General features: G+C 46.1%; 1 protein-coding gene across 9 annotated transcripts in view; it reads right to left on the bottom strand.

The window, feature by feature from the left end:
* Window positions 1-25142, bottom strand: part of LOC122908965 (myosin VIIA and Rab interacting protein) — a 402240-nt gene that overhangs the window by 4896 nt on the left and 372202 nt on the right. For 7 of the 9 annotated variants that reach the window (XM_044252413.1, XM_044252414.1, XM_044252412.1 and 4 more), the window contains 4 exons: window positions 11644-11838; window positions 4798-4959; window positions 630-734; window positions 460-520 (listed from right to left, as the gene is read on the bottom strand). In XM_044252413.1, coding sequence (XP_044108348.1) covers window positions 460-520; window positions 630-734; window positions 4798-4959; window positions 11644-11838 — 523 coding nt within the window. The remainder of the gene's footprint in view (window positions 1-459; window positions 521-629; window positions 735-4797; window positions 4960-11643; window positions 11839-25142) is intronic. The other 2 variants (XM_044252420.1, XM_044252421.1) reach the window with 1 other exon arrangement.

Here is a 25142-nt window from a genome sequence, read left to right as displayed (position 1 = left end):
TCCCAGGGTTCTGGGATCCTGCTTCCCCTCTGCTTGCTGCTCCCCCTGCTTGTGCTTGCACACACTTTCTCTCTGACAAATAAATAAATAAAATCTTAAAAAAAAATACTGTCTCCCAGAAGTCCTCAGCAGTAAATCCTGCTGAGGACTTCTGGGAGACAGTATTTTAGTCTCATTTGCCTGGAGAAATAAACTACAAATTATATTGTATTGCATTGACTTGATTTCCTTTCCTGAATCATTTCTCTCCTGTCCTACCAGTTTCTTGGAATTGCTTCCCAAATCCCGTCTTTGTCTCGGGGTCTCCTTCTGGGGGATTCAAGTCAAGATAGAGTCTTCACAAGAGCACTTCTGGTGAGAAATCTGCATTAGATCCGGTCCTCAAACTCAGATCGCTGAGTAACTCAAAGTAAGTCAGGCTTATTTCTTTGTTAGTTCTGCGGTTTACTTTAAGCACACCTTTCACTGGTGGGGCAGGCAGTTTCCTCCTCTGCTGCCTTGATGTGTCTATGGTTTGTACCTACAAATAGAACACAGCTGTCAACACACCTTCGCAAAGACAAAGATATTTGATCTAAATTTTCCAGGTCGTGCAATATTCCAACAGATGAAGTAAGGGACAAACGCACCTGGTTCCTTTGCTTCTGATCTCGTTTTCTCGTGAGGCGCACACATGGTGCTATGTTTAATCCGGCAATGGTCAGAGCTGAAATCCGGCTTTCGATATCAGAAATCTTGATGCAACAGAAAGACAGAATCAGTAGGGGGAAAGCACAGGAGGGGAGAATCTTTGTTAGAAATGACAGGAATCTATAATGAACAAATCTGCTTTGATGTATACTCATTCATTCATTCATTCAACTTCTATTTTTTTAAGATTTTATTTTTTAAAGTAATCTGTACACCCACCGTGTGGCTCAAACTCACAACCCCAAGATCGAGAGTCATAGATTCTCACTGACTGAGTCAGCCAGGCACCCCTCATTTGTCCAACTTCTACCAAGCCCTTCTCTATCTAGTGCTGTAATAAGAGAATAAAACACAGGCCATCCTTTGTAAATTTAAATGTCTCGTTTGGTAGCTCTAGAGAATATCAACACCCTTGTCAGGGATATATCTCTGGGGATAAGTGGAAGCCCAGGGCATGATGGGAGCCCTGGCCCAGCATGGCAGGGAGAGGGGCGGGGGGTGGTCAGGAAGGCTTCCAGAGCGGGCCACACTTGATGCAAGCTTTGAAAGGCGAGTATGATTTATAGGTCCTTCTTCGTTCTTCCATGAGCCAATACCACAGCACAGGCTCTTAGGAGGGAGGCCCAGCAGCCCCTGGTTCCATCCATTTCTTTCATTAAAAGGACAAGTGCCTTGAGAAACTCCCTCTTCTCTCTGGGCATCAGTTTCCTGGACTGTAATATCAGACGGTCAGAGAGAGTTCGGATTACTTTTCAAGAGTCTTAAGGCAGATACAGAGAGCAAGAGCCCAGTCAGTGCCCAGAAAGAACCCTAACCCACCCATTACCCCAGGGATGAAGACGATGTAATCCCTGCTCTTAGAAAAGAGCAATAATCTGTGCCGTCCCCCTGCTATGCATTTTGAATATGGGAACTCAATCACAAACCTATAACAGAGGTACCATTCTCTCGGCTCTATGGATGAGGCATCTGTGGCTCAGAAGGGTAAGTAACCCAGCCGGCACTTCACAGCTGGTCTGGGGCAGAGCTCCCAACTCATGCCAACCCTCATGCTCTCGCCACGCTGCCACATTCTAAGAGGACCTGCCAAAGCCTGGCATGGGGGACACGGGGAGAGGCAGGAGCAGGCTCGCGGAGTGGAGGAGGATGTGGGGATCACAGCTGCCTTGCTGATCTCCGGTCACAGCCTGCATGTTGCCAGGGCATCAGACAGGGAACCCGAAAGTCGGCCCAGCAGCCAATCTGGGTGGACCCTGAGCTCTCTGCCCCGTCCCTATCCCTCCACTGTCTCGAACTGCTCAGGACAGCTTCGAATTCTGCTGTCATTTACTAGGGACCTCTTCAGAAAGAGCCTACTGGGATAGAGGCTGCAGAAGTGCAGAGAGAAGGACTGAAGGGTCGGCGAATATGGGAGGTGCATCCCCTATCCCCAAGTGGGGGTAGGGGGTAGTCTTGGTCGGAAGAGGAGGAGGGAGGAGGCCAAGGCTGTGGCAACCAGTGAAATACTCCAAGCTGCTCCCAGTGGAGACACTGCGTAGCCTCTGCCCCTCCCTGGCTCCCCAGATGCCTTCTTGTTCTGACTCCTCAAATTTCATATTGAAAGCTTCACTCCTTTAGCTTATAGACCAATAAACGGCACAGCCCCCTTAGAAAGGCTGCAGGCTAAACTTTTATCAGTTATGTGCAGCTGGTGTGGATTAGATTCCCATGGTTTCCCTGGAAACTGTTCAGATGGAGGCTCTTGCTCATCAGGCCCCGAGAGATGGGTCAATGGGAGAGCGGGCTGCTCACCTCCTGATCTGCTGACTGTCAGGCTCTGGAATAAGAAGGGGTTAATTTTTTGAGTTTTAGATCAGAGGGCAAAAGCCAAAGAAAGAGGAAGGAGGCCTATTCAGGGCTGAATTTGCCTACATTTTGCACTCTCTCTCTCTCTCTCTCTCCTCCATCTATCCACCTAGCTGTGCTCCATTTCATTCCTAAGACTGCATATCCAATGGCCCTTCCACTTGTTAAGGGGGATGACCAATTCAGCTCTGAGTTTCCTGGGAGCCAAAGCAAAGAGATCCGTGTAGGATAAAGACCGAATGCTCACAAGAACAGCTTTTCCTGGTACTGAGAGTTAAGAGAGAACTTCCCCCAGGAAATCCATAGAGATGATGCCACATGATATAGTGGACAGCACCATAGTACAATAGACCCCCGTCCCATGGGTCATCCTGCAATCTCCCAGAGCACTGGGCAATCCTGTGCCAAGGGTGATAGAGTCCCTAGACTCTGACCTAATCCAAGAACACAGTTTAGCACATCTACCCTCCTCCGTGGGAACAACTTTGGATGAGAACAGAAAAGAGGGAGTGAGAGCCTTCATTTTCTGGGGCAGCTGGCAGCAGGGAGAGAGTCTCCATGGTACTGAAGATTCCCACGTTGTGAAGATCTATAAAACTGAAGACAGGGTTGACAACCTCCCTTGCAAATTAAGGACTCCTATGCAAGTGGATATGTGTCTGTTGGCAGGACCAACACATTTCTCAGAAAACCACGCAGCACAGACTGGTATAGAATGTGGCTGTGAGGTCAGAAAGACAGGTTCAAATCCTGGCTTTATCACTCTTTAGCTATTTGGCCTTGGGCAAGTGGTTTAACCTCTCTGAGCCCCAGTCTCCCTAGGAAAGAAAAGGGGGAAAATAACAGCTATGAGATGGAGTTGCTGAAAGGATTGATTACAATAATGAGGTTAAGTGTCGAGTACAACTCGTGGCACCAAGTAATGATCACTGAACACTAGGTATTGTTGATAACATTACTGTCATATTTTAAAATGTATAAAGACTAGGCACATTCAAACACAAAGAGCATGGTCATTTTGGACTCCAGGATTTTCTGCCATAAAACATGGTTCCAATAATTTAAGACTAGAAATATCTAGGAGCAGGAATAACTATCCAGTAAAACCCTGCCAAACACCCATACATGATGTTATTTCTTGCTAAACCACTCAAGAAGTATTTGGCCCAAACTGTACCTCAGAAAACAAATGATTTTATTCTACTTTGTATAACTTTGACCATAAATTGATTACATGTTAGGTGGTATTTCTGGAAAATGATTTGTCTTTGAGGAGAGATGCTCTTCAGCCATTCTTGCTGATAATGAATAGTCGACAGGGCCATGTGCAAGGAGACCATTCCTAGAACACAGCATTAATTCTTCCACCGGGTGGAGAACGGGCGCCTCCCATTCTCGAGAGTGCTTAATGCTGCCAGTGGCTTTAGGGATTTTTGACTCTCTAAAACAAAAATATTTATTTAAGAAAAGATTACCACTTGAGATCATCATCTTCTCTGTGCATAGGTGGTTTCTACTGACCCCTGCTCCCCTAGGATGCAGTTTTAAGATGCAAGGTCTACAGAAATCGCACTGAACCGGAGGTCTACACTGAACATATACTACAGAGACCAGCATGTCTCATGGACCCCAGTTTGAGAATCAGCGACTTCGTCCACAGTCCACTCTGATTCAGAGTCAGAGGCCATGGGACTACCCATGAAAATGTCAAACTAGGGTCTTCACAAAGGTACAGATAACATCATTTCAGTTCTGAATCTGCCTTATCTAAATCATGCAAATTACTGGTCTGTGAAATCTACAATTTCATTTCATTCGTTTATTCACCCCATTTTTATTGAGTGCCAAACCCATGTCCAGTATTATGTTAGGCACTGCAGTTTCTGTATTAAGCTAGGCAGCTGTAGTCCTGTCCTCATGGGGTTTTTAGTGTATAGAGGGAGAAACTGCCATCAAGTAAGTAATCAACAGTGTGATAAAGGTTAGGGAGGGGAGGTCTTGGGAAGGAATGGGAACCTATATAGCGAGGAGACCTACCTGTGGGACAGAGAATTCATCGAAGAGAAAGGGGACATAGGTTTAAAGAGAAATCTGATATATTATCAAGGTTGTGATTTTTAAAAGTCTTATTTGGTGGAATCCACACAAAAGGACCACGCAAGCATGCCAGATAGAAAGGCTCTGCAATCATTCTTGTGGAAGACAGGGTGCCCTCTCCCTTTACATGAAGGTGCTCCATTTGGGCAGAGAGGGAGTTCTTACCTGGAGCTCAGCATGGTGGACCTGGGCTGCCGCCGTGGCCACCTGGTCCTCCAGATCTGCCAGCTCGGTCTCATCGGTGCCACTGTGGATGCAGCGGGCGGCATCCTCCAGCTCATTCAGCTGGCCTTCCAGTCCGTATACGGTGCCTGCCGCCAGGTACACCTGCAGGGGAGGCACAGCCTCTGAGCTCAGGTTTTGGAACTGGGACTGGTGGGGTCTTTTCAGGGCACCCCAGACAGAGAACCAAGCTCAGCCTTGGGGAAAAGTCAGGGAATGCCCCCAACTGAAATGGTAGCATGAGGTCTTACTACCCCCTCACTGTCAGCCACACCTACCACTCCCCCAAACTTTCCTGCAGGAAAAAGCAACTTCTAAGTCTTGAAAATATGATAAACTAGTCCAAAGTACGAGGTATCAGCTACATAAATTGCAAATTTGTCCAGTGATTATAACAGCCATAATGCCAAGACAGAAGACGCAAAGAAAAACCAATGGTGTGATTTTTCCAAGAAAAATTTTGGTTGGCATTTAGCAACTGAAAAAAAAAATTCAGAAAACATAAAAGAGATGAAATTAATTTAAAACAATTCCACATTTTGAGTGAATTAACTCTGATTGATGATCTTTGGCTGGCTTGAAGCCTGTTAAGAGCATTAAGATGGACCTGAAATGTGTAGTAGGAAAATAGTTGATTTCTTAGAAAATTGTGTGATGTTGAAAGAAACATGTCAAATCCATTTATCCATCAGTTTTTTGAGAGTCCTCGAAAATTAAAGAGAAAATTAGTAAAGGAAATGATCTGAGGAAAAATTAAAGGGAAAAAATTTGATTCATGAGTTTATAAAGCAATTGCCATGCAAGTGGGCAAACAGAAGGTAGAATCGTTGGGATAATTCAGACTGAGGGATGCCGGCCAGGGTGAGCGAAACAAATGTCCTTCAGCCTAGATAGTCACGGGATGCAACAACCAACTACACAGAATGAGATTGATCCAAAGAAGCTAATTACTTAACGAGCGGTTTTTGAAACTTAATCAACATATGTAAAGCTCTAAACATGTAATCACAGCAATTTAGAGTCATTTGAATGAAAACACACGGTCACACATGCTCTTTTAACTTGAGTTAAAAAATAAAACGGGATAAGCCAAGAGCTTGCACACACAATTCAGGCAAGTGTTTTGCACTGAGTGACACCAAGTGTTGGTGAGGAAGAGAAGAGCGCTGAGGTGCTCCTACCCCATCCATTCTCTGGCCTGATTCACACATCTGAATTAAAACTGACAATTTTACAAAACATTTCAAAGTGGAACAAAGGAAGGGGCAGGTTTGATGAATGTGCATTTGTACCACGCTAGGCACGATGAGCTGGGCTGGGGGAGCTTCCCGCAGTGACGGGCACTGTGGATGCCATGTTAAGTGATTCTTTAGTCAGAGAGGGGGCCATGAATCAAATGTCTGTCAACGACTGCCATAGTTTCGTCTGCCCTTAGTTTTGTCCTTCTTTGTCATATGCAAGAGTCAGAGAACTTCTGTTTCTAAAAGATCCTCACAGTTAATATAAGACATTTATTCTTTGTCTTGGAAACAAAATACACTTCTTTGTTGTTTGTCACACGAAGGAAATGAATCTTTCAAAGCTATTTGAGTGGAGAAAACATTAAATATATGTGTCTCAAAAGTTACGAAGTTGAAAACTTCTCTTCAGAGGGGAAGAAAATTGAGGAAAGAGAAAGAGACAGGCAGGGAGAGATGATAAAAGGCAAATGATGAGATCACTTTAAATTCAGACTTACAGGGTTGTGCAATGAAACAAAATTTGGAATGATTATTTAAATGAAATGAATAATTTTAAATGAGTATGGCAATAGGGCTAAACATAACTTGTCATAACTTTGGTCTCAAGAACCTTGATTTTTCTGGAAACACAAAGCTCAACATCATCACATCTCACAGCTATGTCATCTTTTTTTTTTTTTTAAGATTTTATTTATTTATTTACTTATTTGACAGACAGAGATCACAAGTAGGCGGAGAGTCAGGCAGACAGTGAGGGGGGAGCAGGCTTCCCTGCTGAGCAGGGAGCCCAATGCGGGACTCGATCCCAGGACCCTGGGATCATGACCTGAGCCGAAGGCAGAGGCTTAACCACTGAGTCACCCAGGTGCCCCATCACAGCTATGTCATCTTAACAGTCTCTTGTTTTGTCTTCGACGTGGTCATCTGCTAATATTCTTTGTTTTCTCTGCCAACTAGTTCCAAGCCTTCAGGAAGGCCAGGATGCTCATCTTTTACTCTGTGTTCCCTGAAAGTGTGCTTTCCTGGCATGAGGGGGTGAGGGAAGGTTCTGTGGTTTGGCCCTGATGCGGGCTGAGCGGAACTCCCCAACAAGGTGATGGTGCCTAATGGGCTGGTATTGGCGATGATGGTGACCACACATATTTATTGAGCCAGGCATTAAGCCAAGGGTTTTATGGGACATTTCTCCTTCAATGTTCGTGGCAATCCCTGAGGTATGTGCTATGATCATCATCACTGTCTTAAAGAGGAGAACGTTAGATCCTGGAGGTTAAGTGACTTCCCCATGCCTCAAAGCTGGGAAGTGGTAGACTCGGGATTTGAGCTCCTGGAAGCTGATGTCAGATCCCATGTCTTTATCTGCCCTGTCCCCTGATGCCCTAATACTTAATCTCGCTTGCAACATTATGACGTTTTACACTTGAAACTCTGACCTAAAGGTACTTGAGTTATTGTGGTTATAGATCAACCTGACGTTGGTTCTGTTGCTGGGGGTGAAATAACACAAGTTAACATGCTATGATAATGGAATGCTATTCTTGTCTTAAAAAAACAATCCAATTGAAAACCATTAACCTGGAATTGCTGGCTGAGTAAAGGCTCGCTTTTGGCAAGAATCATGGCTACCATGTCTATGTAAGCTATGTCTTCTCCAAACTCCAGCCACTGATGCCCATGACTTCGTGGACTGGCTCCTGGTTCAATTCAACTTCCTCAAAATGGTTCAAGAAACAAGAACAGGTGTTTCACTAAGGAAGGACTTTGTGGTCAAAGCTTCAAGGGTAAAGAAAATTAAACAGATTTCTTTGCTGCAGTACTTCTCAGAGTCTTTAATATGCTAACACATCTCTCAATTTTCCTAGAAAGACTATACATCTTGCTGAAACGGATCTGATTTTATAGTATCCTGTTGGACTTGCCTTCCATGAAACACATTCTAGAGGACTATGCCTAAACAGTAATTGATAGCATTTCTTTGCTTGCTCTGGAAGTCAGAGGACCACCGAAGTAGCCAGAACCATCTCCACAAGGCCCAGGCCCACGTCCTCTCCTGTGCCACGGAGAGCACCCTAGAGCCTTGAGGAGGAGGACCAACATCCTCTGCCTGCTCCCAGATTCTGTGACAGAGCTGGGCTCCCTCCTAGGGAAGTTCTACTGTGTCTGAGGCCACTAAAGATACAGACCATGGGATATGGTGCTGCCAAAAGTTATCGGGCTACACTAAAAGGGAAGTTGGGGCTGTTCCTGCACTGCCTCTCTCTTGGGAATTACCAGGTGCTCCAGGCTGTTGGTTGTTTAGCAAAAAAGAGAATGAGGAAGGTCTTCCCATGGTGGTGGGAGGTGTGAGAGAGCCCACTCCTCCCTCCCACTCATAACGCTGCCTAAATCCACAAGATGGCATCTATGGGTCCCTACTCCTCACACCAAGGGTCTGAGAATGGTCATGCCAGTGGTTCTGTTGACCCCGAGGTCCAGTTCCCACCCTTCTCTGCCCCGCCCTCTTTGTGAGGCTGACCTGCGTGAACCTCATCACCCAGGCGCCCTTGCTGGCTGGGATGGGTTTCGCCCCTGGGAGACAACCGGCAGGAGATGGATGGCAGGAGGAGGAGGAAGTTGCTCTCCTGGCCCCCGCTCTCTCCTAGTGCGGGCTTCTTGGAGACAGCTCCCACTAGGGGGCGCTCCTCCAGGCTCCTGCTCTCCGTGGACCTCACAGCCCAGGGGTGGGAACACCCCCCCCCCCCCCCGCCAGCCCCGACTGCCACTCTCCCGGGCTACAGGCTACCGCCTCCCTGAACCTTACCCACACCTCAGACAATAGTCCCTTCCTGAAACCGTGGTAGCCAAAGTCCAGAAGGTGAGAATAGGTGTCTCCGGTTCTATTTCTGGCGCTCCCGGCTCCTCGGCACAAAGGAGCAGGGCCGCCGAGGACAATGAAAAACGAAGGAGCGCCCTTTAGAGCACAGACGGACAAAAAAGCCCCGGTTTAATTAAATCCGCGGCACCCAGAGGCCCGCCGAAGAATCAGCCCCGCCCTTCGGCTGCTCGCTGAATTCCGTCCTGGAAACCGCAGAGCAGAACCGGCCCCGGGGCTCTGTGATCTTTGTCTCTAAAGAGATAAAAAGAAGAGTCAGCTCTTCTCTGACTCAGAACCACAGAATTCAAAGGAACGGAGACGTTCTTCTGAGGCGCGATGTGGAAAGCTGGAAGGGGGAATGGAGGGGGGGGGGAGAAGCAGTTAACTCTTGGGGAGCAGGGGTGCAAGGAATTACAAACCCCCGCCTTAGAGCGCTGGTCCCTGCTGGGGTTTCTGACATCTCACATCAGCGGGTTAAGTGGATGTGTTTCCACCTGAAAATGTTCAGGAACCCAAGGAAAGAAACATAATGTATAATAAAATGATCTTACAAAAGGAAAACTCCCACAAAGCCACTGCATTTTCAACATGCCTCTTGGAGGAAAAAAAAAAAAAGGCATGTTGTCTTTGCTTTAAGTGTTCCCTGGGAACCCACAGTCACCTCTTAAATCTGAATGTTTCACATATTGGATTTTTAAAAAAATACAATACTTGGTAAAGAAAACCAGCCCTTTCCTGGTGAGCCATATCTTGACTTTTAACTTTTTCTGCTCTGTGTGTCCAGGATTAAGGCTATTTTTAGAACTATCAATACTGAAAGAACTATTAAAGACATATTTAAAGAACAGAGACCCTCCACGTTAGCAATAAAACATTTCTTTCCAAGAAAAGGAGTTCATTCGACTGAACCATGTATCAGGTAAACATTCTTCCAGCACCTCCGCATCAAGCTCTGGGCAAGGGCTGGGGCTACTCAGGGGAAGGATGGTGTTCTGCAGGGATTCATAGAGCGGATTCCTAATCTGGGGATGACTGGGCTCCTGCCTCCATGCCTCTCCCCCTCCAATATTTGACAATGCCTGAAGACATTTTGACTGTCATATTTTTTAATAAACATTTTCTTTTCTTTTTTCTTTACCTTTCCTTTCTTTTTCTTTTTTTTTATTTTTAAAGATTTTATTTATTTATTTGAGAGACAGAGAGAGAGAGAGCACAAGTGGGGTGAGGGGCAAAGGGAGAAGCAGACTCTCTGCAGACAAAGGAGCCCGACGTGGGGATCCCAGGACTCTGGGATCAAAACCTGGGCTGAAGGCAGACACTTAACTGACTGAGCCACCCAGGCACCCTGACTGTCACAGTTTGATGTCACTGGCATCTCATGGGTAGAGGCCAGGGATGCTGCTGAACGTCTTTCACCTAGAGGACACCCCCCACAACAAAGAATTATTGAACCCAAAATGTCACTGGTGCCAATCTAATGGGGACAGATGAATGGATAGAAAGGGCAGTACAGGGAGGTAAGGGACAAACAGACCTCTACTTAGGTTTTATGGGAATTCCAAGGGAGAGAGCCTTTAACTTTTAAGATAAAGCAACTATTGGCATTTTTTAAAAAACCTTGAGTCATTTTGATTTGTTGTTCCAAGTTTTTGCAAAAATCACCTGTACTAACAGATCCTGATTTCTGAGAACTGTGTTCATGACAGCACCCTACAATCAGGGTTGACTCTGCTGGGTCCAGAAAGATGGAACGACCTGAGTCCATGGGCAGGACTATGCCCACTGGTGACAGAGACTATGGCCTGAGTGGCTACTGTCCCAAGCTCTGTGCCACCCCCTAGTCTGGAGTGTTGGGAAATTCTCATCAGGAATTTATTAAAACACTCAAGAATGAGTGTGGATATTTATATGTAAGAATCTGGTACCTCCTTTCCATCCTCCCAGGTTAGACTAGAAAAATCCACTACCAGCACACAAGCCTGGAAGCAGGGTAGACCACTTGTGACCTATATTCTGTTGGCAACCACCCCCTTTCCCTGTGGCAGTGCTCCACCTGGATCCCAACTGGGTCCCTTTTACAGTTTCTGCATCCCTCCCACCCCCACAAGAAGACACCGTCTGCTGGCTGTAGGAAAGGCCAATTCCTTTGCCTCAAGTCAGGACAACCCTGAGATGCAACTGACGCCCTAGTGCTTCCTGCTGGATCAGGTCAACGGTACTCTTCCTTTAAGGTCACACCTTTGTTGGGGCCCCTGAGTGGCTCAGTTGGTTAAGTGTCTCCCTTTGGCTCAGGTCATGATCCTGAGATCGAGCCCCATGTTGGGCTCTGCTCAGTGGGGAGCCTTTTCCCTCTCCCAGCTTGTGTGCTCTCTCTCTCTCTCTCTCTCTGTCAAAAGGACAGATAATATCTAAAAAAAAAAAAAAAAAAAAAAAGTCACACCTTCCCTTGACTTTTTCCCTTTCCCCATTCCTTAACCAGCTTCCCTGGCAGAGTGCTTCCTAGGAAATCACTTGCACGCAAACCCACATTTCCAGGTCTGCTTCTGGAGAACCCAGCCCGGTGCCTCCCTGGGAATAGATCTGCTATGGTGGTAGTGTGGGTGCATCCCTGCACTGTTTGGGATGGGCTACACCTTCATTGGTTTCTTATTTGCACTGGTTTGCCCTAGACAGGGAACATCCCCACTGTCTTACGTTTTCTTCCAGGGAAGTCAGCTGCTCATCCAGTCTCACTTGGTCTATCCCGAGAGGAAATGTCCCCTTCTCTCTGTGAGGAGGAACAGGTGGGAACTCCAAGGGCCCTGAGGACTCTGCTATCAGCTCCTCTGTGGCATTGATGACTTTCAAGACTTCTGTGGAGATGTTGCAGAGAGAAACAGCAGAATACTTCTGTTTGGTCCAATAACAGAAGGGGACAGAAGACAAGAACAGCACATTAACAATGACATGGAAATTTGACATCATCACGGTGCTCATCATGAGACTGATTCCATTATAACACACACAAACGATGTGCCAAAAGAACGAGAAACTGAAAAGTCTACCTGGCTGGAGGGCACCTGGAGGTGGCCTGATTTGACGTGGCCTGGCTTCTGTGATACAATTATTTGATTCTGTCCCTCTACTGTCCTTCCCCTCCAGGGAAGATGGCAACCTCAAGGGGGGGCTATTCCATCCCCTGTCCGCTGTTGGTGGTTTTATCACCAAAGCTAATTTCCTGGAGGATGATATTCTACTTCTTTGATACAGCTCCAGCCACAGACGCTGTCTAACCACAACTCTGGCGGGTCCATTAGGGAGCCTTCTGGACTGGGTGTTAAGAGACCTGGGTTCTAGATCTGGCTCTAACTTCATTTGATGATGGGATCTTAACCCAGTTACTGTGTACTTCTAAAACTCCGCTTCATCATCTGAACAATGAGTGTTGGAAGAGTTCCTCTGCTGTGTGTCAGTAGCCCCTGTGTGTTTAGCTCCCACACACCTGTTGTCAAGCCCATTCTCCCTTGCTCTGCTTGATCATAGAGGCTGAATGGAGAAACACTCCATTTCCCTCATCTCTCACAGCCAGGGGTAGTCCTGCCACACAGTTCTGATCAGTAAGCCTGGCAGGAAAGCTTGCGCAGGGGTCTCAATGAAAGCTTTGGTTTCCTTAACCAGGTGAATAGATCCAGCTGATGCCCTCCTTCCCCACTCCTGTCTACCTTGATCACAGGTGTGCAGTTGTGACAAATACCAAAATGCTGAGTAGGGTAGGTCAGAAAGCCTGAAAGAGCCTGGCCCAGACAGCCGCAGATCAGCTGAACCACTGTGAGTCACCCCTGCCTCTGAACATCTTGTTACATGAGGAAAATAGTCCCCTACCATTGAAGCCACTGTTGGCCACATTTTCTGTTATTTGCAGCTGAATATAGTCCTCACTGACACAAGCTTTTACATTCAGGACTGAAAATTATGATCAGTCCAGATCTGGGCCAAGGTCACTGATGGAGAGAGGCACTGCCACCACAAAAAGTTACCCACATCTTTAAGTTTGTCAGGACAGAACATCAAGCAGTAGGCTGGAGTCTGGTGTTTCTGGATGGCAATGGTTTCAATCTAGAACCCAGTTTATTTATCTCATCAAAGAGCTTGCAAACTGGAAGCCAAATATTGCCTGCTGCTGACTGGTGTGTGTGTGTGTTAACAATTTACCAGTAAAATGTTTCAAGAAAATCTGGAATTTTAATGCCTTTGGTACCTTCTAAGGTACTCATATATCCTGGCTAAAATATTAATGATGGCTATCGCTTGATTTTCCATTCTTCCAAGTAGATTCTACTTGCTAGAGGATGTTTTGATACCCTTCCCGATTCGATGTGTTTAAGTGACAAGTCACAGTCTAAAAGCTGACTCTGGGCTTCCATGCTGAAGCACAGGGTCTCGTATCTGTCAACCCTTTGTAGGGTTAAGGCACGTGTGCCCAGAGGGCTCCCCATCCAGCCTGTCTGCTCTAGAACAGCTGCTTGGCTGACCCAAGAGCCGCATTCCTTTTGGTTCAGGGGACTTTGCTACAAACCCAAACAAATGGGTCTGGGGTGTTGGGAGAATGGGATGGAAGGACGATGACACAGACCCAGTGGAATAAGGTCAGTGTCCCTGGGAACAGCCAGGATCAACGCTTCACCGGAGGAGAAACAGGGGCTGTCCCCTGTGATCCAGGATGCTGTGACTCGCTGTGGCAGATCGTAAAGATGAATTGGGCTCAAAATGTTTTTGGCACTAAACAGCTGCCACTGTTTGCTTAAGTCCATTTTAGAAAAAGTGACGTTGTACGAATGAAAGCAGATTTGTCACCCTTCTCTCAGGACATAAGTTTGTGTTTAGAAAGTCTGTTCCTTATTTGGTAAAAGGGGTGTTCTTTGTACATTTTTTTTGAAAAGAAAGGCATATGACTAAGAGATTCAGAAAAAAGACTACAGCACAGTTAGAAGGGAAAGTGTGAAAATTTACACGTCTCCAATTAGGACAACATTGTTAAAGGGTCAAGGTTATTAATGGGAAGGATTTAAGAGGTGCTTAAACTGGTCCTGCGTCCTGACTCCAACCGAACACATTACATCAAAGCGAAAGCGGGGCATCGCTGCTGCTTGGAGGTCATTGTTCCATTCTGTCCATAAATAGCCTTGTTTATTCAACCATAGGGGTTGGAAGCTGGAAGCCAAATATTGCCTAGAGGTGTGCTTTTTAACAAGAATGGCTTCCATGAGACACGTACTTGCCAGATCTCACTGTTCCCCCTACATATTTTATTGGGGGTGGTCTAGGGTGTGCAGACTCTGTTCCAGGTGCTGGGATAAAGTGGACAATGGATAAAGCACCACCCTCATGGCATGCCTAGTCCTACGCCAGCCACTTGACATGCAGACATACTTCAGGTTCCCTGAAGGCATCTGCTTTTGCCACTAAGTCAGAATGTGGCAGTACCCGGCAGCTGGGCTGAAGAGGGCACCACAGCTTCACCTGGAAGCTCTGTGGTCTGGGGAAAGCCCTGGAACACTTCAGAAGCTGACTAGCCTCCAGCTGGGGGTAGTGGCAAAAAAAAAAAAAAAAAAAAAAAAAAAGTATATGCAAACTGGACAAGATCTCTGGTTGGTGAGACAGATGGCGGGAGCACCCCTCCCCCAGTCTGGTGGGTGAGCTCTCAGAGGGGAAGTACACACTGCCATCCACCAGCCTTTGCAGGAATTCAGGGGTTCCTTGCCCACAACCAAGGACTGGGCTATTTGCTTGGATATGGGGGGTGGGAGTGAACAGTGCACCTACGGGAAGTTAAGATACCTGGGATTTAATTAGTCCTATGACAGGAGCAGGGCTGCAAACCTCCCCTTTCCTTAGTTTCCTCACCACTCCAATAAAGGAAATCAGGGCTGACACCAGCTAGTTATATAAATGTCCCACTCCCTGGCCAGTCTAGATTTAAAAGTAGAAAGCACCTTGTACAATTATGTTAAATAAAGCTATATTTAGCACTGGACAGGGTTTTGTTCAGATGAAAAGCTGGTGTGGACCGGGGTGCTGGCAGGAAGCCCTGTGTGTGGGAGAAGTGAATAGCTAAAGGATCCTTCTGCTTTGTTGCTTACAGCCCCGGAGGGCCGAGCTGAATGGCACAAACAAAGCACAATTTGAGAGGCCAAAGAGAGCTATTATGTAGCTGATGGTACTCCAGAGAGTAATTATAAGATGGATTCAATGTGACAGTTTCATGGGATCAAAGAAGGGAGAGGTGAAAGTGTGGACATTAGCAGAGAGCATAGGGGCAATTACAGAACAGGAAGGTTGGTCTCAAGGACACTTGAGGCCAAGGGCCCCACAGATGATAGGATGGAAATGGCCATGCAATAACAAATTCAACCTTCTAGTGATCAAAGAAATACAAATTAAATAATGAATTTTGTTAAGCGCCAGATACCCGTGCGATTCCCTTTTTAAATGCTTGGTGTGTGCCACCATGACTTGGAGCAGCTGGGGCATGGTTCTTAGTGGTCACTACTGAGAGCCTGAGTGTGCCCTGCTAGGGTCAGTCTGTGCCCCAGACCCATGTGGAACATCAAATCTATCATGCTGACCTCTCATTACCTCTGGGGTTGACCCAAACAGTCTACACTCGGGATACCGAAGGTAATGAGAAGCACTCCGGTTCCCTTGATCACTCACCAGAGCCAGCACAGTAAGGAACCTCAGCAAGGAGTCATGTTTCCTGCTGCCTGTAAGCAACAGCAGGACCAAGGCAGACCTTTCAGAAGGTTACGGATCACTCTGGGGCCGGGGTCCTGCCATGGGGGCCATTTCAATGGGCCCAAGAAAGCAGAAGAGCAAGGCAGGACCCGAGTCATAAACCCCAGCTGTCTCCTGCTTTTCTCTCTAGGGACTGCAGAGAGAAGCAAGACTTCTTTCCTTTTTGTCTCACTCCCCACAAACTTTAGCCATGGTGATCTCTCCATCCTGTCCCCATGTACTCCCCCGTCACATAAAACATGCTGCCAGAACGAATTCCTCTTCCATTTACTCTTCCTTATAGACCATTTGCTCAAGACAAGCAGAATGCAAGGTGTTCCCAGGGACAGATTCTGAGTCTACAGAGTTCTAAAGAAAAGACAGTTTCCAGCCTAAATGATAGATATACTTGATCAGTAGCGATCCTTGTAAACTCTCCTGAGATTTTTTTTTTTTCCGGCATCATCATTCATTTCAAAGCATTGTGTTGGACAAAGAAATGCAGACTCATTTCAAGCTGGAATAGACAGGAATGCTCCTTACCAGAATATCCCAAGCTTGCCAACACGGGAATAGAGGGAGCGCGTGAAATGCCTGGCTTTCCAGAGAGGGAACACTCTGGATGCCAGAGGCCTGATTCCAGGCCTGGTTCCACCCAGGCTCACGTGTGTGTCTGCCTGACTCAGCGGGGCCAAAACAGATCCCATGTCGGGCTGCATGTGATGGACCGAGGCTGTGACAGAGGCCCGGCTGTCTATTTATTAGACTTGATATAAGTCTTGATATGATCTCATCAAATACAATGTGGGGAGGAGAAAAGCCTCTCATCAAATACAATGTGGGCATCTGGGGCAGAAGAGAAATTTTTCTAGCTCTACCTTGGGAACGGTTCCGATGCCTATAACAAGAATAGAAGAGCTAAACAGGTAGAGACTGAAGGGACCTGAGCACTAGGGTTTTTGTGAGGTAAAGAAAGAGGCAGTAGGCTTTGAGGTCCATGGGCCAATCCATGAAACGGGTGGGCAGTGGTGAGAGGATTCCCACTCTGGCAAAAGACTCCCACTTCTTGTCCGCTGGGCTCAGCAGGCATGGAGCCCACGACTCATCATTCTTTTAGGAGCCTATAAAAATGTTTTAATTTTTTTTTTAATGAAAAAGAAGAAGATAAAAAAGAACTCTTAGGTCCAGGAACATGTTTTAATTCATAATATTCCTATATTAATCTTTATACCTACATAGTTGTAAAATTTGATTTGTTAGTGGGTTCTATGGAGGAAAGGGCCCATGGGGGCAGAAGTGCTTGGGTACGGAAGTCGTATGTTGGCCTTGACGTGGCTGCTCTGGAACCTGTGTGTGAGAAGGCACGTGGGCAGCAGCGGCCTGGTGGGGCCTGTCCTCTGGGAGGCACTGCTGTCCTCCCTAGATAATTATAAAGGCCCCAAGCAGGCCCCTATGGGTGGACTGTCCATGCACACTTGGAGAAGCCTCCCTAGTTTCCCCCAACTGCTGTGGGGGGAGGGTCGTGGGTGCTGCCATCCTGTGGCTTCCCACTGAGGACTGATGTGAGTGTGACCTCCTCTTGCATACCCCAGACCACGAGGCTTGGGAAATTTAGATTACACTGCCTGTGACATTTTCGACAAATGATTTATTTCTAATTTTTTTAAAAAGATTTTATTTATTTATTTGACAGAGATCACAAGTAGGCAGAGCAGCAGGCAGAGAAGAGGGGGGGAGCAGGCTCCCCTCTGAGCAGAGAGCCTGATGCGGGACTTGATCCCAGGACCCTGAGATCATGACTTGAGCCGAAGACAGAGGCCTTAACCCACTGAGCTGCCCAGGTGCCCCGGGGCAAATGATTTAACCTCTCTGAGACCCTGCTGTGAAAGAGGTAACACCATCTAGCTCAAGAGACTTTGGAGGGTAAATTAGACAGCATGTGTCAAGGGGCCACACAGTGCCTGGGTCCAAGGTTAGTCCCTCCTCAACACTCACCCCCACCTCCTGCCCTACTGTCTCTAGGTGGACCAGTTAATGGCGATGGCCTGGTGACTCAGATGCCTTCCATTATATGTCATGCTCTCGAAACAGCTTTCCTTGCCTACCTGTGTTGTTTTTTTTTTTTTAAAGATTTTATTTATTTATTTGACAGACAGAGATCACAAGTAGGCAGAGAGGCAGGCAGAGAGAGAGGAGGAAGCAGGCTCCCTGCTGAGCGGAGAGCCCGATGTGGGGCTCGATCACAGGACTCGGATCATGACCTGAGCCGAAGGCAGAGGCTTTAACCTACTGAGCCACCCAGGCGCCCGCCTACCTGTGTTTTGAAGAATGCTTTTCACTCTTCTTTACTGAAGAAAGTTAAACTTTGCTCCTCTTCATTTCCTAGTTTTTTTCTTGCCAACTAGGAATATTTTAAAAAGAGGGGCACCTGGGTGGCTCAGTCAGTTAAGCATCTGCCTTCGGCTCAGGTCATGTTCAAGGAGTCCCAGGATGGAGTCCTTCATCGCTCCCTGCTCAGCATGGAGTCTGCTTCTCCCTCTGCCCTTCACCCTGCTTGTGCTCTCTCTCACTCACTCTCTTCCTCAAATAAATAAATCAAATATTTAAAAAATAATATTTTAAAAAGAAAAAAAAAACCCACAACCTAGTATTATCTACCAACACCATAATTTCATAAACAAGGGGTAACCTAATGACAAAAAAGGAGAATGTAGTATCTGACTCTAGAATGGTCTGTCCTAAGAAATGACAATGGGCAACCTGACATGGACATGCAGACCGCCCACCCCTTACCCCCGCCCCCATCAGGCACAGACACGTATTTTGGGAAATACATACACATATGTATTTCCCTTTGACTGGGAGCAGAGCGAACCGGGAGTACTGACATGCAATAAAAACAAGGGATGTCATTGCCTATCTGGGAAACTGAACAACCAGGTCCTCAGACATCACCTGCTGTTTCCCATCAGCACTAATTGAATGCAAGCTTTGAGGAAGAGTCTATCCCACGCCAGGCCCTGGCACAGTGCCCTGCAGGGGATGCAGAGGCCAGTCAGCCATCGTGCCTGTCCTCAGAGAGCAGAAAGGGGAGAGGGACATGACGACCAACAGCAGGTAGCAGAGGACAGGCCCTGCCCTGCACTGTGAGCAGTGGGCTGCGGATCCGTAGGGGCCCCACCACTTTGTGACATTGGGGTTGGTCTGGAAGCACAAGAAAGAAGTTAAGAAACAGCGAAGACGAGGAAGGTCTTTCGGACACCAGTCCTGGAGCCTTGACCCCATAGGGACTGGCACTGCAGCCTGGGACATGCCAAGGATGACAAACAGAAGAAGGGAGATGGGGGCAGGGCAGCGCCCCGAAAGCCACACTCAAGAGTTTGAGTTTTGTGCCCCCTGAAAGCGGGTGCCACAGCAGGTTTGTGGCTGTTGTTCTCAGGAGCTGGCATTTCCTGACCACTCACCGCATGCCAAGTTCTGGGATGAGCACTTTTGGCCTTGCCTCCCTGAGCTCTCCTGACTGCCCTCTGATGCCTGTACTCTGACCACATCTCCCAGATGAGGAGCTGAGCCTTAGGGAGGGGTCTGCTCTGAAGGAGCCGGCTTTGCACCCAGATGTGCCTGGTTTTGAACCCCAGATTCCTCACAGGCCCCTCGAGAGGCCTATGTTTGTAGGAAGGTAGTTCTGACTGGGAGAGGAGGGACAGATTTAGGGCTGGGGAGAAGCTGAGGCAGAGAAAAGCACTGGAAACTCTTACTGCAGCTGGAATTCAATGTCGCTGGGGCTTGGGGTGGGGCAGCTGTGTGGGAGTTACAAGGGTGAGGAGGACTTTTCTGGAAAGAGTTGAGAGCATGCCGGGGCTGTGGACTGGGGAGGGAGGCAGCGCGCTGAGCTGAGTGAGCCCAGGGAGCTGGCACAAACTGACACTGGTAAGGAGATTTCAACACCAGCAGAGAAAGAAGGGTTCCCAGGGCTCTTGGAATAAGGGAAAATACAGTATTGCAGAAATCCTTTCTGACCATCCAAGAGACAGTGATTGCTAATGGCCAGGATGGAATAAGCTCCAGGTCACCCTTTTAGTCTTTATTTTGGTTTTTAAAAAGTATTTATTTATTTATTTGAGAGAGAGAAAGCGCGAGCGTACTAGTGGGTGAGGAGTGGGAGAAGCAGGTTCCCCACAGAGCAAGGAGCGCGATGTGGGACTTGATCCCAGGACCTTGGGATCATGACCTGAGCAGAAGGCAAATGCTTAATGACTGAGTCAACTCATGTACCCTTTGAATCTGTCATTTTTGCTGTCAGGTCACCAGAGCAGATTGGGCGGACACAACCTTCATAGCTGGGTTGGTAAAAACGAGAAAATGGTGGAGGTGTGGGGCCCTCTTGTTCTCCTTTGAGCCTGTGATAAATGAACCTTCCTCAGGGGGCTGATGGGAGATCGTGGACCTTCCAGGTAATGCAGGGAAAAGCTTCACTGGGGCTCTTCTGAGGACCTTTTTGAACATAAAGGGGTAGTGCTCATGCAGCGTAGAAAAGCCCTTCAGGAGCTCACATTGCATAAAACCCACATGGGGCCCCACTTCTCCCCTGCTGAAGGCTGCTCCCGAGACCCCCCCCAGGAGAGAACAGAAGGAAGAAGGCAGCCAGCTCAGAGCTAATGTGGGTCCTGGTGCCATTAGGACTCCAGGCTTCTCATCATTACATTTAGCCCTCACAACAACCTGACATGGTTGATGTTTTAATTCCATCTCTAGAGATAAAGGAACTGTGGCTCAGGGAAGATGCAGAGCTGGGATCTGAGCCCAGAGACTTGGGTCTCCGAAGCCCACGCTCCTTCCCACCCGTCACACCACCTCCTCTGCACATAATTCCTGGAACCCAGTGGTCTGTAGGAAGTGACTGTGGAACTGAATTGTACTGAATAATCAGATCAGTAAAAATAGATAGGTCAGCGAGACAAGGGCTGCATTGACATTCAGCAGAATAAGCTTTGGCCACACCACCCACCAAGCCACACTACGGAGCCTGAGATCTCCCCAGTGACAAGCTCTGGTTCTGAGCCTTCCTGAACCTACCTGGGATTGAGCCAGCAAGGACAGTCAGTGAAAAGGAATGTGGTCTCTAAGGAAATCTGCTCTAAGCGTGGTCCAGACTTCATGGTCTCCTCATTACTTTTCTGTCCCATGTTACAGATGCTGTGTTGGCTTAAGAAATGCTTCCATCAAACTACCAAGAGGAAGCAAGGAAATTTATCCTGATTTCATGTATTCCCCCCCACCCCTTTTCAAAGGTAAGAAAAGAAACTCCATATGCCCTCTTCAATAGTTGACAGAAATCTGCTAGAAAAATTCAATGCAAATATGTTTCAACTCTCATAAGACATAAGGCGCTCTGGCAGGGCCTCTACAACCTGTCAAAATACATCCTCCACGAACAGACCCCTGTCCCTGAAGTGACTTGATGAAAGAGCGTGACACAGAATTGTGGAAGGAAATTGGAGTGTGAACAATAAATTCGCATATGTAATAAAACGAAACTACAAACCATAACAGAGATTAGAGAACTGTCCTCTAGGAATGTTTGGGGCCTAAATCATCTAGGGTTTGATGGTCAAGGCCATGTATGAAAGAAATGACTTGCTGTCTTAATGGTGATGACAGAAGTGAAAACCACCCTGGCTCTTTCATCAGTTCCTTAAACTTGTCCCGGTCATTTCCACCGTAAGTCTTTCTTGTGTTGCTCTGCAAGGAAGAACCTTCCTTTAGATTTTCCCCGACTTCTTCCTTCTTGTCCTTCAGGCCTCAGTCCAAGGGACACTTGGTCAGAATGGTGTCCGAAAAGACCTTCCTGGACTCACCTTCTTCTTAGTCCTTAACACAATCTGACATCATCCCCTGAACCTGTCTACATATTTATCAGCTGTCTCCTCCAATAGAAGGTAAATTCCATGAGGCAGGTAACTCTTCTCTCTTATCCCTGCTGTACTGCAGCTCTTGGAATAGCTCAACAACTATTTGTTGAATAAATGGCAAAGGAACAGGGATTTGCTCTCTAGAGCCTGTGTGGCCTCTTCTCATAAGGGATTGTCTCCTGTAAGTCCTGTCGGGCCTGCACAACAGGAAGATCCATTCCTCCCTTCACTGGAGGGAAAATTAAGGGCCTTACCCCCTCGCTACCTCCTCCCCTCCCCCAAATAACTAGTGGATATTTGTCCAACACCATTTATTAAGAAGTTTCTTTCTCCGACTGGGGGTGAGAGGTAGGTGGGAATCACGAGATAAATCACGAGTTAAATTTTAATATATTCTAGGTCGTACTTCTGGCCTATTTTATTATAGCTTGTATCACTCTCTCACAAATTTAATTACTGTGCTTTTAAAGTATATCGTAATATCTTAATACGGGCGTCCTCTTCATTCAGATCTTATTTTTTGTAAATGTGTCTAAATTATTCTTGACTTTTTTCTATCAGGTTTTCTTTCTTTTGAGAAGTTAAAAAAATGTCTGGTTCAGATTTGGATTTGATTTACTTCAGGCTTCTGTCCTAATTTTGGAAGAATTCACCTTTACATTACCTTTTCTTCCATTAGACAGCTATGTTTCCTGGAGACTTGCAGTTTTCTAAAGTTTTAATGTCCTATTTTTTGTTCCTAGTATGGAGAGGATTCATTTTCATTTTATCTGCTCTCGCCAGCTCCCAAACTTGGTTTGAGATTCATCCGTGAATTTCATTGCAGATTAATGGCTAAACTAGTAGCCCCTGACACGAGGAGTTCTAATGTAAATCTTGGAATTGACACTTGGGCTGTACTACTGTGTGATTACATCCAATGATGTGGATTTATGAATATACCTGCTACTAACAGACCATTTCTTCCAATAGAATGGTTTTTTATTTTGCATTTATTTGTGTTCAAGTTTGCTGTAATCTTTTGCAGGCTCTGTGTCTCAGGTAAATGTTCATGATCTCTGGCCTTATGCAGGCCTTCCTTGCTGTGTGGGGATCCTTTCTGTTTGTCCATGTAATTTCCTTTCCCACTCTATGCAAGAGCTATTTCAAGTCTACTCTACAATCTGGAAATGTCAATTCTACCACCCCTACGCCTTCAGAAGACAGACTTGCTTTTCAGTTCAGAGAGCAGGGGGTATATGGGGGGGTGGGATACAGAGCATAAAACAAAACCTCTCCAACTTCCTGACATCAGATTTACACAATTCCTTGTATCTGGACCAAATCTGTCTGCTCTTGCAGTGCTGATGCCTTATCTGTTTTCTGGACCTTGTCCCCTCCATTTTGCCCAGAGTCCCTATTGTTGGACATTTAGGTCATTGTTTCCCTACAAGAATAATGCAATGCTTGATGGATTGCATTGGTGTACCCTGGGCGGCTTGTTCAGTTTTTCCATAGGATAAAGGATGCAAAGTACAGTTGCTGGATCAAAGGGTGTGCCCGTTCTGATGGCTTGGACTTACCCAGTTCCCAACACACTAACGTGGACTTCTACTATTTTGTGTGCATTAGACTGCCTCTTTCCCTGAACTCCTAGCAACGTTGGTTATGATTCTTTTTAGTCATCCAATTTGTTAGGCAAAGTGACATTTCGGTATTCCAATTTGCATTTTTGTTGCTCGTCTAAACAAATGATGAACTTTGCCCCGTTCATGGCCGTCTTCCCAGCATCTTACTGTGCATTTGTTGAATGGGAAAGATGAATGTGCAGACCATATGCTAAGTTCTGAGCTACATGTTGAATTAGATACAGCTGAAATACAGTTTAAGCTAAATATTTTTTTCACATGCTTATTGGTCATTTACTTTTTTTTTTTTTTTTTTTGGTGAATTGCCTGCTCATGTGCATTGCCCTTTCTACCCATTAGCATTATGAGGCTAAGTAATTGTTTGCCCATTATGTATTTAAGCACTATGTCTTCTCAGTTATTGTTTGCCTTTTAACTTTATGGCTTTTGAAGGATGAACATGTCTCACCCCCCCACCAAGATTTGTTGAGATACAATTGAGACATAACATTGTGTAAATTTAAGATGTGTAGCAGGATGATTTGATTCACTTATACACTGTGAAAGGATTACCATAATAGGGTTAGTTAACATCTCAATCATCTCTTATAATCTCCATTTTTTTGGTGTGTGGTGAGAACACCTAAGATTTACTTTCTCAGCAACTTCAGACTATATAATACAGTATTATTAACTACAGTCACTATGCTATGTTCCCCAGCACTTACTCATCTTGTAACTGGAAGTTTGAACTCTTTGACCAACACCTCCCCCTTTCATCCATCCCACAGACTCTGGCAACCACTACTCTACTCTCCGTGTCTATGCGTTCACCTCTTCTAGATTTCACATATGAGATCATACAGTATTTGTCTTTCTCTGACTTATTTCATTTAGCATAACACTCTCAAGGTCCATCCATGTTGTCACAAATGACAAGAGTTCCTTATTCCTCACAGACTGAATAATACTCCATTGTACATATATGCCACATCTTCTTTACCCATTCATCTGTAGATGGATACTTAGATTGTTTCCATATCCTGGCTACTGAATAATGCTGCCTTAAACACGGGAGAGCAGATATCTCTTCCAGATCTTGATTTGCTTTCCTTTGGATATATGCGCAGATATTACTGGACATTACTGGACCACATGGTAGTTGAACCTCCTTACTGTTTTCCACAGCGCCTATACCAATTTACATCCCCACCAGCTGTGTACCCAGGGGTTCCCTTTTCTCCATATCCTCGCCAACACTTGTTTTCACTTCTCTTTTTGATGGCAGCCATTCTAACAGGTGTCTTTTCTATCAGCATCTTTTCATGTCCCTATCTATTCATTATTTGTATGCTTTCTTTGGAAAAATGTCTGTTGAGGTCTTCTGTCCACTTTTATTTTTTCTATTTTTATTTTTTAAAGATTTTATTTATTTATTTCACACACACAGAGAGAGAGAGAGAGAGAGAGAGAGAGATCACAAGTAGGCAGAGAGGCAGGTAGAGAGAGAGGGAGAGAGAAACAGGCTCCCTGCTGAGCAGAGAGCCCAACACGGGGCTTGATCCCAGGACCCTGAGGCCATGACATGAGCTGAAGGCAGAGGCTTAACTCTCTGAGCCACCCAGGCACCCCCTCTGCCCACTTTTAAATTAGGTTGTTCACTTTTTGCTATTGAGTTGTAGGAGTTCCTTATATATTTTGGATACTAACCTTTATCACATATAAGGTTTGCAAATAATTTCTCTTATTCTGTAGGTTGCTTTTCCATTTCATTGGTTGTTTCTTTTGCTATACAAGAGCTTTTCAGTTTGATGTAGCTTCACTTATTTATTTCACGTATTATTTTGTTACTTGTGCCTTTGGTGTCATAGCCAAAGAAATGATTGCCAACACCAATGTCAAGGAGATTTTTCCCTATGTT

This window comes from Neovison vison, chromosome 6 (genome assembly GCF_020171115.1).
Source record: "Neovison vison isolate M4711 chromosome 6, ASM_NN_V1, whole genome shotgun sequence".
Taxonomy (NCBI): domain Eukaryota; kingdom Metazoa; phylum Chordata; class Mammalia; order Carnivora; family Mustelidae; genus Neogale; species Neogale vison.
The sequence above is the reverse complement of the archived record's forward strand: the minus strand, read 5'-3'. Positions and strand labels throughout refer to the sequence as shown.